An 18,396-nucleotide genomic window follows, 5' to 3' on the forward strand; every position below is an offset into this window, starting at 1 on the left:
ATATACTACAAGAGAATAAATCTGTCCATTTCTGTCTACAGGTTCACGATCATTAAAAAATTAATGTTATTACAGTAAAGTTGGCTTTAAATCTTTTCTATTAAAAAATAACAATGTACAAAAGGATGTAACGTCTGCAACTCTTGAAATAAAAACACACTGAAACGATAAAAACAATCTGAATACATTTTGTGCTGAACATGTACACGATTTGCATGTGCCACTGACCGTTAATTTCCTTCTCAGTTTATTTCACTTTAAATACAGTAACAGACATACTACTGATGCTAAAAACAATATACTTTGAATGGAATGGGAAAACCATGTGTAGGATATCAATATTAAGAAGAAAAAAACACTTACCACAGAAAAGGACATATTATTTTTTCAATGAAAGCACAATGATTGAGCATTTTTGAATTATAATTCGTTCAATGTTCTATAACCTGCGAGGGCGGGATATGTGTACTTAGACACATTTGTTGACAGAGCATGATATTTGAGAACTTGTACAACTATGTTAAAATGACAAAGATTTTATTAGAAAAAGCGTTTTTTGATAAACAATACCAGAAGTTTGATAGAATTTACAATACAGACTTCAATAACGGTAATTGATTTATTTTAGTACAAGCCAATTGAACATTCACAATTTATAAATTTGATATCAATGATGCTTCTTATTACAAAAATTTATCAAATTTCAATTTATAAAGTTATGATAATATCTTTGAAGTCACGCCTAATACCAAATATGCACGGATACCAAATATTCCAGCCTTGTTGAGAATTTTGTGTATTGATGAACTTGAAAGAAACTTGTCATTAACGTTTACTTTTAGGGCATCGTGTTGACAGATATAATAAAAACTGTTTATAGATTGTCGTGCACATTCATCTCACGAAAGTTCTGTACTTTTGTGCTCCTATACACTCACGTATCAAGTGTGTTTCAACACTAAGTCAAAAAATAAATTACATATTTCATATAAGTATTCAGCAATATGCATTTTCATACTCTTTTTTCAATTTTTATATAACAATGAACATTATACCAAGGTGATGTAGTTTTCATACTGGTATCCTTCTTAACAACCTCAACCCATATTTCTGGTGGGTTTCGGTAACGGCAAGTTAGTTTGTAGTAATTTTCGCAATGCAAAGTGCGTATTTGGTTCATAAAATATTTATCAAAAGTTCATAACAGTTTTTTATTATATACTTACATATATCACCGGAATACGCCACTGGACATTGGCATTTATTATGTCCTATACATACACCACCGTTTTTACAATCTGGTTTACATCTACCTACAAAAAAATAGTAATCGAGTCAGCAAAATAAAACATTATGAAGACGTAGTTTTTTTTTCAAATCGATGTCTTAGTATTAACTTGTGAAGACCTCTATTAAACTAAGAATGCATGACACTTTTGGGATATAAGATATAGCCTCCGTTACAATTTTCATTTGCGTAGACAACCCTACTACTTACTCAGTTGTAATTCAGCGTTCCCACCGTGTCTAACCCTTAACGCAGGTTTTAAGGTTCTGCATTCAAGGGTCATGACTGACCGCTTCGAGGTGAAAAGCAAGAAATGAAACAATCTTCGATTTGTTTACATTTATTTTTACGAATGATTGAGAAAACGGTACACTTTTACCCCTGAACACAAGCAACTGCTTTTAGCTTGATCATTGTAGCATCGAATGCTCATATTGCTATGTATATAATCTAAACTGTCAATCATATCAAAGCAAGTTACTTAAGCTACTCACTTATTTTCGCAGGAAATGACCGTACATAAACAAACACCGGCGTTGGAAAAACCGTGAATCCGGAGTTGGAACCGTAAAACCTGCGTTAGGGGTTAGACATGATGGTTTCGGTATTTTTAAAACAGGACGTGGAAGTGTTTCAGAGGTTTGTTCATGAAAGAAAATTGAACAGTTTTTGGACTCTAAGGATGAACTAACAGGGCAACTAAACATTTCGTTTACGATGTGTTTTTAACGATATTTCAGATTTTATACTCCGCAAAGACTGGGGGCAAATAGGTATCAATGTGCTCCTTTGTAATCTCTCGAATTTTTTTTTGCTTCATTTATGATACCGGGCGTGTATGTTGTGTTTTCTGATTTTATACTCCGCAAAAACTGAGGGTAAATAGATTTTGTAATTATGTGCCCACTCGTCTTTTCTAGAGTTCTGTTTGCTTCAGTTATAATAAGGGGGCGTGTATGTTGTATTGTAGTACCATATCACCGTTAGTGATTTTTTTTATCTCTTCAAAACTATTACCTTTAGTAAAATGTATTTCTCCAGCTGCCTCGTCTTAATTTTTGAAAAGACATAAATCGTGTGAAAGGCTTTATATATCACAGAATTATCCATCACTTCACATCTTGTATATGAATAAATGAATTTTCAGGTCATTGAAAATACATAAGAGATTGTTTTTAGAGAGGAAGATATATCTTTGATAGGCATATTTCATTAAAGACTAGTAGATACAAAATAGGATACTAGGCTTATAATGTGATGATTAATTTGTTCTTTCAAAAATATACTTATGAAAATGATCGTTACGCGATTTAATATCATTTTAATGTGTGGAATCCGTATACAGACGCTGCAAAACACACTCCATATCCTGCTTATGATAATCTAAGAAATTCACCTGCTGAAAACGGTGCTGCGAATGATGTAATAAAATAATGTCCCTGTTGATGAATACGTTACATACATGAGGCGAGGAAAGAGTTTGTATACGAATATTAATGAACTAATCAGAATAGAACATGTCTCTTGTTTAGAGGGTAATAATAAACATGTCAGAAATGCAAATATGCATCCTTAGTTTTCAGCGTCTGTGTATATTTATAAATACTTGAAACAGAATACGATTTTGTGAATGAATGCGTCCAGGTATTAAGTTTTCACTGAATCAACAATCAAAAATCGAATTCCAAGTACTGAAAAACATGGACAGGGGTAGTTCTTTGAAGGTGTTAATTAAAATCTTTCATCCTTAATTAAACAAACGTCCGACTAATGCTTCTAGTATCTTTTATTTTTTACATCATTAAAGTCTTTAGGAAGTTTGACAATTAAAAATAATACTTTTTTTTTAATTTTATATTCATAAACACTTTGTGTTCTATCTTCACAAAGATGTTTGAGGTTCATCATTACCTTTCTACAAATATTACCTCAATTTCACCACTAATTTTCCTCCGACTACAGACAAACGTGTGTATCTTGAACATTTTTAAGGCATAGCATCCCTTAGATATGAGAAAGTTGCATTAATTCCCCTTATTTCACATTCAGTGAGTAATAAAGATTTAGTAATACTTCTGACGACAGATGGCATACAAAGGAAGGCGCAGAATTCGCAGATAGCCATGATACACGATGAGAGCATGATTTGCAAAGTCCAGGCCTACTATTTTACAGTGGTAATACTGATACAATACAAACGTTCGGTAAAACAATGTAAGTAACTGCTATCATAGTTGATTGGTTAAGGCCAATTCGATCTTTCAAGAATTCAGTACCTACACAACTTATGAAGCATTGACAATAAGTATTTTTATCTCGAAAAATGCTAATAACATTCATCTCCTAATGATATCAATACAACTGTATAAACACATCCAACCGAAGATATCATTATTAAATTTACAACCAATCGGCAATGTGAAAGTATCTAAGTTTAAAAACGACGATTAACGGAATATTGAAGTATCTTTAAACATGTACTATCTTTAAAAAAAAGATAGCCGACGCAGTAAAATTTGTTCTTTTTACTTATAACTTTCATCAAGGAATAACGCAATGCACGCAATTTCAATTTCCTTCTTCGAACCCCACTAAGTTATCAGTATTTGGCCAATCTGGAAACAGAATTTTGATCAGGTGACTTGCTTTCCAAGGAAGAGCGTATTCAAGGTCAAACGGTAAAAAGCGAAACTATACCGACTGCGTCGGAAAAACGATGCTGTCGTTACAGTGCTTTTAAACTAAAATATATAAGGATATTTGATTGCGTTAATAAAGGGGGTATATTTAAATACACCAAATTATTTCCCAAACATGTAATAAAAACACTTAAGATTAAAGTAAATATGCAAAAAATAAAGAAGTTTTGCTACATTTTCAAGAATTGGTATAACCATACACATTCATAATTCCTCAGATATAAAAGAGTAATACACCTTGACATAACTGTAATAACAGTAACAGAACTAACCCGTGGAACATGAAAATTTGCGGACAGAGATCAAGCTTTTAAGAAAGCTCAACTTCAGACACTTACTAAACTGGCAAGCATTTCCTAGATAGCCTTTTGTACACCAACACACATCCTCCTGGATACATCGACCCCCGTTTTGGCAAGGTTTTTGGCAAAGAGCTGCAAATAAATACAATAAGACTGAGCCATTCGTTTTTCATCTTTCCAAAAAATATACTTAATCATTCATTAAGACGACTTTCAAACAAAAAAAAATGATATACTTTTGCTTTTTGATGCATTTTTAATCAACACTGGTTTATCAATTAAAGCACGGACTTCTATGATATGTCTATAGAAATGAATCAAGCTGTAATAAGTCACTTAACGTTATAATATGTATATGATTTATATATTTTATTGTTTTGACCAAGTGCCACAGAATTTGAAAAAAAACATATATTTTTGTTAATCTGAGAATATTTTAATAGTATTAGCGATAAAGAATTGGAAAAATATGAGTTGCCATTGAAAGCAAGAACATGCTCAGATTGAGTGTTTCTTTTTAGTTTTGTGGCACGCAGGCCGACAATAACATATTTCATTGATTTGAAAGAGCTTAATGTTAGCAAGAAAACCTTTTATTTATGCTTTCTTTAAAAGAATAACCTAACAAGTGAAGATGCATATAACACTTCAGTAAGTTTAGGGTCTATTGACAGTTTCTTTAAATATTTCAAACTCGGATTTTTTCCTAAAATTTAAATTTCAATTCCTTAAATGTTTCAAAATTTGTTTTGAGAAAAAAATTAGAAAAAAAACCCTTAATTTGAGATAAAATAAGATCTGCAGTCTTGTGCGGGTCCGGATGTCAAAAGAATAGGCCAGCAGCAGCGCTTAACTTGTGGTAAATGCGAATAAACAGTGCTCATAACACTGGTCGGCTGGGGGATAGGGCGCTCTGCCAACAGAACAACTGGGTAATGTGCCCGAGGTGGTGGAATGGGGTAACCCTAGCATGCTACATGCTGGGGTCGTTAGGCTACAATACGAAAAACCTGACCGCAAACCTTAGTGGCGCAACGTGTTTGAAAAGATGCCAAGTTCCTCGCACGTTTAAGAACCTTGCCGTGGTATTGGTAGGAATAGTAAATTGCCCGACCTTACCCTCTTCCAATTTCAAGTTGCAGTCAAAATTTGTTGACCCTATTATCCTTGCGTCCCATCCCAAGTTCATCACCAGGATATAGCTTAAATATTGCTGCTTGGGCGTTAAACACCAACAATCAATCAATCATTCAGATCTGCAAAGTTGGAGTTAAAAGTATAATTATATATACCTACCTCTTTCGCATCGTTTTCCGGAAAATCCGTCCGGACATATACAAACTTCAGGTGACATACATGTACCGTTGTTTTCACAACTTGGATCACATAAAGCTGTAAAATAAGATTAAGTGGGTAATGCTTTGATAAAACATTTCAGTATGCAATAGCGGAAGTCCGTTCGCAAACACCAGAATGAGTTGAAATGATAAAACCATAAATGTATGTGGTGCAACAAAAATAATTTAAATATGACTAATTATTAGCAGCACGTGTATTATATTTTTCAGCGTCTGTAGGTTAAATTAAATCAATATCTGTATCATAGATCTTAGATAAAGCCAGCCACAGTTGTCTAGAGAAAATACTTGAAGCTCTATAAACTCCCAGGTGACCGTTTATGGTTATTTATACAGTCGGTAGATTCTGTAGGAGGGTGAGGCGTTAGCCGAATCCCTCCAGCAGATCTACTGACTGTCTAAATAATCAGACGGTGATGGGGGCTTATAACATTTTATCCCGCAATGAGTTCATTAAAGGGCAAATAACGGGTGTCAAATAAATTTTTGCTTTATTTGTATAGTAGAGAATAAAGCAATTCAGCTCCACCTACCATCATGACGTCACAAATCAATAACTTTGTCAAAAGTGAAAGTAGGTCACGGAAGAATTTATTTCACATCAGAAAAAAAAAACATGTTAAATGACGGAAATTGTTGTTTAATTTTGAATATTTATTTTATGTTTATGACTCGTTTAAAAGTAAAAATTACAATTTACAATATTTCGTCAAATAGTGTCCATCTCTCAGAACTACTCTCGCCCCGTGCAGGTCCGGGTGTTAAAAGAATAGGCCTGCAGCAGCGCTAAGCTTGTCGTAAAAGGCGACTAAACAGTGCTCAGAAACCTAGCCGGAGGCTAGACGATTTGCCCACGGAGCAGCTGGGATGTGTGCCCCAGGTGGTGGAATTGGGTACCCCTGGTGTGTTACATGCAGGGGTTGTCAGGCTATAATACGGAAAACCTGACCGCAAACCATAGTGGTGCACCTTGTTGGGAAAGATGTCACGTTCCTCGCATGTTAAAGAACCCTGCAGTGGTATTCGATAAGAGGAGGAACCTTTGCGCTCCGCCACAGGAGGCTAAATTGCCCGACCTTACCCATCCCTTCCTATTGTCTTGTGGCAATCAAAATTTGTCGACCCTATTATCCTTGGGTCCCATCCTTTTTTCATTTCATCATCATCATTTCATGTTCATTTATCACCCCTTTCATGTTCACCGCCTGAACATAGCTGAAATATTGCTGCTCGGCGTTAAACCCCAACAATCAATCAATCAATCAATCAATCAATCAGAACTACTCTTTGTCGCGGGTTTTCGATGAACGGCAAGTGCTTGGGGGCACACGACAGGTTCCTACTTTAGAATTAAATACTCTTTACAAAACCATCAAAACTGACCTATTGCAGGATAAACACAATCTTAAAGTATTACAGAAAAATATAGAAAGTATTTGTATTCGGCTCGGAAGGGGAGTAACTGTTCGGCAGAGCCTCGCAGTTACTTCCCCTTCCTTAGCCTCATACAAATACTTTCTATATTTTTCTGTAATACACTAATATTGTATATTTGCATGATTTCACTTATCTATATCATGGTAAAAAGAAAAATTTATCTTTGTATCGTATTATATTTCTTCGAATTTTTCACGAAATCATTCGGTGGTTACTAGGTAAAATATATTTTTGTCTTTGCGTCTGGGTAAAATGTACACACATACTCTGGCCAGTGGTGCGATAAAACCATCTTTGTCACGGCTTTCAGGTCAAATTGTTTCAAAATGCTATATTAGCCTCAACGTCATTTTTATTGGTGGATTTTCCTTTTATGGTCATTTGCATATTGTTCATTCAAGTATTTTCATCAAAGGCTGATATATTTTCTATGTATTATCCTCATTTTGCATATTGCTGCTTCAGATATTTGGATGAATGGTTTTATCCAATCACGAGTGGTCGTACAAAATAATATTTTTAAAGAAAAAATACGATGTAGATTGTTGCATTAGGTAAAAGAGGTGCACCAAAATATACGTACAGAGTTCACATCGTTTCCCATGAAAACCTTGGGCGCATTCACAGTGGCCGAGATGATTACAAAAGCCTCCATGAAGACATTCAAACTGACAAAGTTTGGATGGCACTAGAAAAGAATGTCCGAATTACCATGGGGAAATGGTTTGGTTGGTTTTAAAAAAAATCAAGAAACAGGTTTACATTATGTTGTGGTTTCCATCAGAAAAGATTTAAAAGCGCAGAGCAAACTAGAGTAGACTAGAAAATATATGTTAAAAATTGAGTATTCATTGCTTTACACAAGAATCATGAAAAAAGATTAACAAAGATTAGAAATGATATAAGTCATACTACGGACAGTTCGAATGAAGGATAGTATAGTGTGTGAACTTACCAAATGCTTCACACTTCTTTTTAAGTGTAAGTTTCATTGGCGAACCCTTTATAGGCCGTCCTTTGCTGTTAAATATTTGTAGTCCTAAAGAAAGCTTTGATATACCTTCTTCTTTACCCGTACATGGTATGGATATCTGAAAAACTGATTTTTTTCATCCAGTATTAAAAATGAGGCAAGTTGAGGTTAATGCATTTACCCGTAATATCAGTGAAAGAAAACAATAAGTATCTAAGCATAATGGTATCAATTTAAAGATGTGTCAGAAACTTAGAAAAATATTTCTAATACCATGTCATTCACACAGACAGTGGTTATACAATGTAACAGTGGCGATTTATTATCTAGCTTTCAACTTGAATTCTGTTCTGGGTTTTCCCTAAAGGTAAAACATTGTTATATAAAACATATAAGGAATGTTTACCAAGACAACAACCTAACAATTCTAAATTAGAATATTCATGAGGGGTACGAAGTACACAACACACACTTTGAAATAAGAACAGTGAAAATTTCCAGAAATAATTTTATTTCTTTTCAACATCTTTCCGCAACCTGCTTCGTGCATTGACTGACTGTTTTATAACTTTGCACATAAATTTCATGATTCTTTTAATACTGTTACAAAGCTTACTAAATGGTTTGCACTTGAGTTGCATAATTTCTGGATTTAGTGGTGGTAAATACTTAATTTAAAGATTTATGACAAGTCTGTTTAAATGTTCTGTGTTTTGATTAGACGATCTATTTCAGTTGAAGTATGGCACCATTTTTTTTTTTGTGACCAAAATCCATACCTAACGTCAATTTGTTGGATATCATAATAAATTGTTTTTCTCTATGATTTTGTCGTTTTGACTTTTTCTTGGACGGCTAGGTATTTTACAAAATCGCATTATGGATGATGTTTTACAAATGAGAATGTCTTATTAGTGATCCTAACCGAGGCAACATTTTTTTCGTGAAACTGTAATGAAAATATTAAGTTGGTGAACAATTCAGAAAATTTATTATACTGGATCATTTCAATTGATCTAAAATCGAGGTTTTGTTTTCTTTTTTATCATTATTTGTCTGGGAATAGGGGCACTAATATATTTCAATCAAAGTCATCGGTAAGTCTAGACGGTTTGGGAATCCCAATTGATGGGCAAGACTACCTGTTCTTATTTATTTGTTGAATAGGTAAGTTTAAGAATTTGGCAAAGAATTTGTTAAACAAATCGTTTCTGTTTTCTTTGATGGTTTATCTATTTCATGATCATTGTCGTCGAATATTTGGATAATTTACCGAAGTTTAATGACCTGTTGAAATCCACTTTCATCACAAGAGCGTCAAATAGATATCAACTTGTCAATTTCCAGCATGTGTAATAATTAAAGGTAAATCGAAATAGTAAGTCCCTTCCTTCTGATGATGTTCTATGTTTGATTAAACAGAAGGCATACCGATTGAAAGCAGCTGACTTTACTTATAATAAAACTGTAGGTGTAGTTATCATTTTGCAATAATTCCTATGATTGAAGTGTTTTGATAGATGCAATATCTCCGCTAGTCGATACCGTCGATCAATGTTAATTTAAAAGAAGATGAAACCAAGAACAGTTAGGACATTGCTATTCAAAACTCGTATGACGAAGACGAAGTAAGGAAAAAAAAGAGACGGTATGTTGTAAAGGTGATGATAAGTCACTAAATAAAACATCCATGAAGATATCTTCGAACCGGGACATTTGACAAGCTATCAAAACCGAAGAAAAAATTAACTCTAATGTTGAATAAACAACGAGATTCTCTAAAGTTTGTGACCACAAAGAAGACGAAAAATAGACACAAATTATTAAGTTAAGTTTAGTTATCGTTTTGTTCTAATCGCACAATACATAGTACAAAATTGATAAATAAACGAGCACTGTAGGTATTTCACATGTTTGGAATATGGTATTTGGATTTCAACATGACTTCACTTTTTTACAGAAACATAAAAAATTCATGAACATTTTGTTCAGTGACACATTTTTTCACTTTGACATCTACATAATAAACTAATTATTTTTGATCCAGCGTTATAGAAGCAGTTCTAAGGAAGACATAAAATGAATATCACTATTTCTATCAAGTACAGGGATACACCTGTGCAGAGTTAAATGGTTTGCACTAATATTTGAGATATTAAGAGCCTTAAAAAACTGCCAATATCTTTTATTACAACTGATAATATTCTGTCATGATTATAATTCGGATTACCGGAAATTTATTTTTGTAACTGTTACATCAGATTGTCATTGATATACCAGTGTCTGTTTTGTATATGTTATTTCTTTTCGCATACAAAGTCTAAAAAATCATTAATTGGAAGATAGGACTATTATTAATTTCAGATACATTCTCCGAATTACTTTATTGACAAGGGTTCTTCTTTCAGATTGAGTGTCAAACTCATGCATTTGTACTTGTTTGCTATTTGCCTCATGATCACATCCCTCCACCTACCTCGTGAATAGATTAATGCAGATTTACAGATGTACAGTCTCTGGGTTGCAAGCAAAATCAATGAATAAAATTTAACAAATAACGACATGATCTGCAGAAATCCAAGAGATCTTCAAAGACGACTATCTATTATAAGACACTTAATGTTGGATTCAATGCCATAGATCTGACAGCCTTTAACAAAGCGTTACATAAGCTTAATTAAGTAGGTGATATAAAAAGCATGTTGAGATATGTATTGTTTAGACATATAACATTTCATAAATGTCAGAAAAACTCGGAATAGATTAGATAGCAGAACCAATACTTTGCATTCTCGTAGCGCCTACAGATAATACTTCAAACTGTTGTAAAAGCAAAATGTTAAAGATGCTTTCAAGTCCAAGGAATATTCCATAATATAGACTAAGACTGATGAGATATTAGTAATTATGACGCTTCTCTTCAACTTCTTGTTTGATACAGGGCATCGTTTTCAATTTTCGTAATGTAACGCCCTGTCTAGGGCGAGTTTGAAGAATTTATATCTTTACAAAGCATATAGGTCAGTATTAATATGTAAACGGGTGACCGAGCGATTCAGATAAGAGTACTTGTACTTTATGAACTGGTGGGTGGAAACCTTTACATATAATACAATTGACGCAAATGATTTTTAATAACAACAAAAAATATGATTTGAAAATATTCGGAGATAATAAAGAAGCAAAACTTTAAATCATTAAAATGCATATTAATTGTTTAAATCAATGATATAAACATCACTAAAAATGTTATTTAGCCACACTTGTCTACTTGTATATGTAGTTCCAAATTCAGTTAAAGTATGATTTTATTTTATCGAAAAAATATATCAAATAACATAATCACAGTCACATTACCGTTGTCGAGCGCCGTGTATATAATGCCGTCCCTTTAGAGAATTAAGGATTTATTTTGCAGATCGTCGTGTGTATGTCTAAGCTGACTTCCAGTTCACACCCCAAAAAAATCTGATTTAATACTTGTACTCTATGCAACAATGCGGAATACAATCTCAATAACTTTTTTTTTCCAGTCTATTTTCAAGATGCACAACGAAGTGTAATGGAAGCCTAACTAAGTGTAAATACTGTTTAGTTAATCTTTCCAAAGGTTAATTGTTCTAAGATAACATGTTTGGGGTACGATAATTGTTCTATTCAAGACGCTAAGAAGACTTAAAATTGGCACTAATTCAGACTTCCTTTCTTTAAAAAGAGATCACCTAGGATAAAAAGTTACCTACGAGACTTAAATGCTACGAATTTTGAAAGTTGATTTAAAATAGTCGAAAGACTGGAGTAAATATTTAATATTAATCGAAAGTCGTCAGAGAGTACTTAATTTAAGCAGATTAATACTTCATGGTCTGGACGTTGTGCTTGAATGGGTTTAGAGTTTAGTACATTTTCTTTATTTTAAGGTTTAGTATAGTTTACTATATTTTTTAAGCCAAAAGCGTTTCCCCATTTTCCTCACTGTTCGTAGTCCTCGTATTTTTTCCTTACAAAAAAACTGCGTGATATTATTTAGAGCATTGTTCCTAATCCATACATGTACTGGATTTATATTTGTTATTGTTGTTGTTGTTAGACAACTATATCCATTAAGTTCTTCATACATCTTAACTGGAAACATTTATTTATACAAACCATCAGCACTGAAGCAGTTATTCATGTCTAATATGATTTCAACAATATCAAATATATCCTTCAAAACGAGGAATGTAAGTATAAATATATATCGAATGTTAAGCGTGCTTCCCCCCAGTGTAGGTTATTGGATGACAGGATAAGGTTATCACTGAACACGATTGTTGCAGCAACCGTGTCGATTAAGGTTAGCTCTGACACACCTGCAGCAGTGATAGGAATGCGCTATACAGAAACGCATTAAATCAGAGGGTTGAATAGAAGTTCAAAGGACAAGCGAAAAAAAAATATTTTCAGGGCCGGGATCAGTAAAGTTTTTGTTATATCTTCATGGTAGGTATCGTTTTGGCATTCTTCTGTTAAGGTAAGATGGGTTTTTAGATTGCTTGGTTTTACAGCATCAAAACTTCAAAAACCAAAGCTACGTTTAATTCATACTTTCGATGTCATTTGAAGTTAGTAAAACATCAATAGCAATTGACAAAACGGGTAAGGATATATCTAATTTCAAAATTAAATCACAAACAATAATTTGCTTAAAAATGTGAATCTTTTCTAAAATCTTTAGTTTTTGACCAATAGACATAAACATTACCCAAATTGAATTTTTGTACCGACTTTGTTGTCGTTTGAACGAACTTAATGTTCGCTCTGCCAAAACATTTTTTCTTTTTTTTTCTTTCTGTTTTTTTTTTTTTTTTGTTTTGTTTTGTTTTATTTTTTTTTGTTTTGTTTTGTTTTTGTTTGTTTGTTTTTTTTTTTATCTTTTTTTTTACTTCTCCTAAAACAATAATAAAAAATATTCTGGAGTCTAGACATCAGCTGTTTATGTCGCAAAGTTGTGTATAAGGTAGAAAACTTTGAGTTATCGCTGTTATATTTCAATTATAACCAAGTATTAAGATTACGTATTATGGCATTGAATAGAAGCCAACAGGAGGTTTGTAATGCAACAAATTATGAAACATAAAACCGGTAATTCTAATGTTAGTTATGACGACGTGCATCTATCATTCCTAATTATTTATTGATCCTGGCATTACTTATGATTGCCAAATTTCGATTTTTTGTTTGTGGAATTTTAATTAGTAAATAAACCTAACCTCTATATAGAATGACATTACAAATCAGACCCCGGTAGCTATCTACAAGCTTTAAGGTCTTTTTAGTGCGTACTTGTTAATTGCAAATCTTTCAGCTTTTATCATTGCTAATCGTTTTCTACATTTGTAACTGACGAATGTAAAGGGTGATTAGGCAGTGCGAATACTTCTGACCAATTAGTACCAAAAATAATGCAAATACGTCGAGTTTCAGTTTTCAAATCAACAAATGTTCTTCTTGAGTGATGTATTTACAAGCCATGTTTACTTTTTTATTATGCGTAAAGCGGAGGTTTTTCCGGTACATATGCTGCATGCTCTAACGAGGTATACTTACTGCTTGGTCCATCGGGAATAACTCCAGATGCAGGAATGCTTAGAAGTGGCGTGTACAGTAACTTAACATCTAGTGTTCTTAATTCGTCAAACCAATATGTAAACTGAAATAAAGAAAATAATGTTGAAAACAATACATATGATGATGTCTGTCAAGATAGACATGCATCCTTGGTTATCGGCGTGTCGCTTAAATTGGGTCCTTGCTATTTGAAATTCAACCAGAATTACATTTTTGTCTACATCAGTTGCGAACATTTAAAAACATTTGAACATCTCATTAAAACTGAACGTTATGTCGAAGGAAATATTGCACTGGTGTAAATTGGGAAAAATTAATTGCGAAACGGGTTTTGCAACTACAAAATGTAATTCGACGAGAAGTACTCAATAATTATGAAACATTTAGAGAAAACTGCTCAAAATAAACGTTTTTTTACAACCTTGTGCAATAAAAATGTGCAATAAAAAACTTTAAAAGAATCAGGTCGGGTTCTTTGCATATGATGAAGTTTAATCGCAAAATGCTTACACAGAACTTTACTTAGACTTAGACAGAACGAAGTTAAGGACAATATGAACTGCTCATGTAAAATCAGATAACTCTCATTTAACTCTTCCATTTCAGGATATTTCAATTACGTTAAATTAAAAAGGAATCCTGATTCTACATAGGTATTACATTAACAATTACCTCCTAATCAAATGAACGCGTTATTGCACAATTTTCATGGGAGTTAAATATCCGTACTCCCGAGACAAGTCTTTCACCTCAACGGGAAAGACCTCTAAAGTGCTATATACGTCTGTAAATTACATGGATCACCTGCAATTTACCCACTAGCTGGATGTCTTCTACACTGATAATGGAACTGATATATTGAGAAACCGAAGGAATGTTCGTTTACATGTAATTACATTATGGATTTCTGTTGAAATTTTCATGAAGAGTCTAGAGATTGTATCAATACCTTGTTACTGCGCGTCTTATGTTAGCATATTTAACAAATCACGAGATAATTGATGGGGAATAAGATTGAACCAAATAGTTTTGTAACAGACAAGATGACATAAATTGTTCAACAACAAGCAACGGGGAGATTGATGTAGTAGGTTGTGTCTGTTTTCATTAAGAAATTAGTTTGAGCTTTGTTTTCAGTAACTTCTTCGAGCGGACTAAAATATAAGATTATGATGTTACAACCTCGACTCGTAAAACCATAATGTATTCTTTTGTAGCAGTACCGGGATATTCTATTATGGCTTTGTACTTCTTCGTTATGTTTAAGTCTTTATTAGTGATCTTTGAACAAGTTCTCCCCCATCACATAGTCGAATTGTGTTAACATTTCAATTGAAAAACAATGGAGGATGTGAAACAGACGCATTAAACTTAATTATTTAAAGCTTAGCTATATTTTATGATTCTTGTGTAATTTTGAACAAATTATATAAACACAGAGATAAGCACTGGAGAAATTCCACGTACTTCTGGCGAAAATCGATGTTAACCATCTCGTAGAATTTTCAAATCATGACAAACTAATGAAGTCATGAAGACTTCAAGCTGGGGTGTTTTTCTCATTGTTCTATAAATTGTAGCTTCATAAGGCGAAAAATAATTTAAAATTCTATCTCTAAAGATCTCCAAAGATTTCGTCTAGACTGCTGATGGTCGGTTCAAAACAATACTGATAAACAACAGCATGATCAAAGAAGTCGTCTTCATCCTTTAAAGGTCACACTGATATAACTCGCAAGACTTTCATAGGAAGGGCATGTACAGCCAACAACAAAGATTGTATTGTAGAGTTCCTTTTTGATGATTTACTCACACAATTTTTATTTGTTTTCAACATTTATCATTGGCACAAAATGAAGTCAATATCACCAATATGAATGCCATCTTGTCGGTCAAATGTCGAAAAACGGTAGGACGTTATCCTAATTACATCCAATCTATTGAATCATTATACAAAATGTACATGTAGTTGTTTACTCTGTTTAAAAACACAACCTCGAAAATGAACGGGGCATGGTAGTATTGCTATCGTATTTGGAGAAACTGTAAATATTATTGGTCATGAATTAAAAAAAAAAAATTGTCTTGTACTGATGTCGCCATACCATGATTTTGTGAATACAACTGAACAACACTTTTTCGACCTAAGATTTAAGAGATGCTTTGTCGTGGGTTCGACTCCGGATGGTATGATTTGTTGAAATGTAAAGATTTGGGTGAAATCGATAAAGTAATAATGTAATTTTATTCGATGAAAAATAATATGCAATCGTGAAAACTGCGTTTCTAGTCGGCAGAAAAAAAAGAATTTCCCTTAAAAAGTATCGCGATTCAAGTAAATTGTTATATAAGAAATCATGGTGGTTTTACTGGGATCAGTGATTGTGAACATTTGTAAGCTGGGTTCTCTTCATTTCTTGTTATGAAGCTATGCTAAGGCGGTATCCGACCTGGCCCTCGCTAGATACTTGATCGAAAAGACTGTCATTGCTTCGTTTTCTTGTGCAAGATACAGAATAAAGTAAAACTGAAGTGCAGCTAATGCATAAATTTGCGCTATAGGCCTCTTTAAAAGCAATATTTTAAACCGAATTAATATTATGTTGTAGATAACGAGAACTCCACGTGCATCAAAGATAAAGAAAAAAAAATACATATTCTCTGATTACTTATGAATGAAAATCTCGATGGATTTATGTCAGATTACAAGAGCTGGCAGCAACAAAATATGACGTTTATGGCTTTAGTAATGCAGATAGAGTGTCAATAAAAATGCATATATGGAAAACGTAGACACCTTCGAGAATGGCAAACCGATTGTCGAGCCTAAGTTTCTTTTTTTTTTTCTTTTCTTTTCTTTTTTGTTTTGTTGTTGTTTTTTGGAGTGGGTGGGGTCTACACTTGATAAATTACAACTACTCGTTTTAATAAATTATTGAGTACCATTCTAAGTAAAAATCAGATAATACATCTAGAAAACAACTGAAAAACTATTTAAATTCATCCTAAAGAATCTGTGACGTAGGTTCTTTTTATCGTTTATATAAGGAAAGTGTGCGAGAAAATTTTTCCGATAGAAGAACGTATTTTAAGTGTAATATCCTTTAAATGAAGTTATTGATTATTCCTGTTGGTCATTTTGTTAGGATGCTGTTATTTTTAACAATTGTAAGATTGTTTGGCCTGATCTGTTTTATCTTTATTGCTAAATATAAAAATGGCACATTTGTAAACATCTTATTTCAATAATAGAATTTTCTAGAATTTGTAAACAAACAAGACTATTATTTATCTGACTCATTAATGATTAATTGATTTCTAAATTGTTCTAGAACTTTCTTGGTATTTCTAGATTTTTATGATATTTTATATATAAATACTGGACATCAGAGAAGGGAATTAATCTAATAGACAGATGAATGACTGAATGCTGTTTTGTGAGTACATTCATTCTTTAGCACTGGACTTCTTTGCAACTTGGACTAAGTGTTTGAAATTATTCTGTGCTGGACTAATACTACCTAAATTTACTTTGGGATTCCTGTTACATGTATACGCCAGAATTCGAAAGTGGACATCAAAAGTTGGACAGATTAGCAAACTATCCAGACTATATAGTGATAAGTAACTTTTGAAATTATAATTACTGAAAATTGTAACACATTACTTATTTAGTTTAATTAAAATTATTGAAATTGTAATTTGTCTCTTGTTAGCTGAATCTTTCTATGAGGTTATTTCTGACCTTGACATTTTAAACAAATTTAACAATTTAAATTATAGTTTGACAAACTATTTGAGCATTCAAGGCCATCATCGGGGATTTCAAGAAAGTAATATTTCAAAACAATTAAATAAGATTTGTTGCTTTCAAAAGAAACCACGTGAATGTATTTACCCAAACTACACATCCTATGAATGTGAGAAGATAGCGATGGTCAAATAAATAATGTTTGACCTAAGTTTAATACGGGATTAGCCACGACGTGTCAAAAGGTCACCGCAGTAGGTCGACATTTTAATGTTTCGCTACATCTTTTAAAAGATTTTTCTTTCATGCTCCAGTTTAAGGAACAGGTACCTTAACTAACACTCCAGTAAAAATTAAAACGACCATCCATTTGTAAAAAAAAGTAAAGTAATAAATTGAATTCATTAAAATGTGTTAAAGAGTTTAAATAGTGAATCGAAGTTGTTTTATAAACAAATATGACCAATACAATATGACCTCACGTGAAATAAACTGTTAAATAATGAACGGGTCTTATTTCACTGCAATATCATTAGGGTATCGAATGCTCAATGGATGTTACATTGATCATCTTCAAGATCTATATACATGTAATTGGATTGCGTCTTTTTCGTTTACTAATTTTTTTAATCAAGTTTTGTAGGTCTTAGTCTCGACTGTTTTGTCAACAACTATACAGCGGTGCATAACAAACCATATATAAGTATAAAAATATATAACTAAATCCTGACCTTATAACCTTTTCAGAAACGACAGAAACAATAGCTTAGATATTTCAGGAACTACAAGGTTGAAAGTCTCATAGAAGTAATTGTATTATCTGAAAATATGTTTTGAATCATTTTATTCAGGAACACTTGTAATGCTGTGTTTCTTCACAATTGAAACAATAGACAAAAATGGAAATGTTAATGTCTCTAATTCAGTGTTAAGCATCCCTATAAATTCCACCACTTTGTTTTTCTTTCAACACTTACG

The 18,396-nt window shown here is 32.8% G+C and overlaps 1 protein-coding gene and 1 long non-coding RNA gene across 3 annotated transcripts in view; one reads left to right on the forward strand and one right to left on the reverse strand.

Moving 5' to 3' along the window:
* The window catches only part of LOC148627261 (uncharacterized), a 32,676-nt gene that overhangs the window by 4,324 nt on the left and 9,956 nt on the right, over positions 1-18,396 (reverse strand). For both annotated transcript variants that reach the window (XM_088570569.1, XM_088570577.1), the window contains exons 3-8: positions 13,647-13,749; positions 8,040-8,183; positions 7,668-7,772; positions 5,586-5,681; positions 4,326-4,421; positions 1,227-1,313 (exon numbers count right to left, since the gene is read on the reverse strand). In XM_088570569.1, coding sequence (XP_088426695.1) covers positions 1,227-1,313; positions 4,326-4,421; positions 5,586-5,681; positions 7,668-7,772; positions 8,040-8,183; positions 13,647-13,749 — 631 coding nt within the window. The remainder of the gene's footprint in view (positions 1-1,226; positions 1,314-4,325; positions 4,422-5,585; positions 5,682-7,667; positions 7,773-8,039; positions 8,184-13,646; positions 13,750-18,396) is intronic.
* LOC148627262 (uncharacterized) lies at positions 12,469-17,368 on the forward strand. The gene is made up of 2 exons (XR_015920098.1): positions 12,469-12,539; positions 17,020-17,368. It is a non-coding gene; the product is annotated as an uncharacterized LOC148627262 (long non-coding RNA).

Source organism: Perna viridis, chromosome 1 (assembly GCF_037379345.1).
Source record: "Perna viridis isolate PV_CMFRI_1.1 ecotype Kerala chromosome 1, ASM3737934v1, whole genome shotgun sequence".
NCBI classification, from domain to species: Eukaryota; Metazoa; Mollusca; class Bivalvia; order Mytilida; family Mytilidae; genus Perna; species Perna viridis.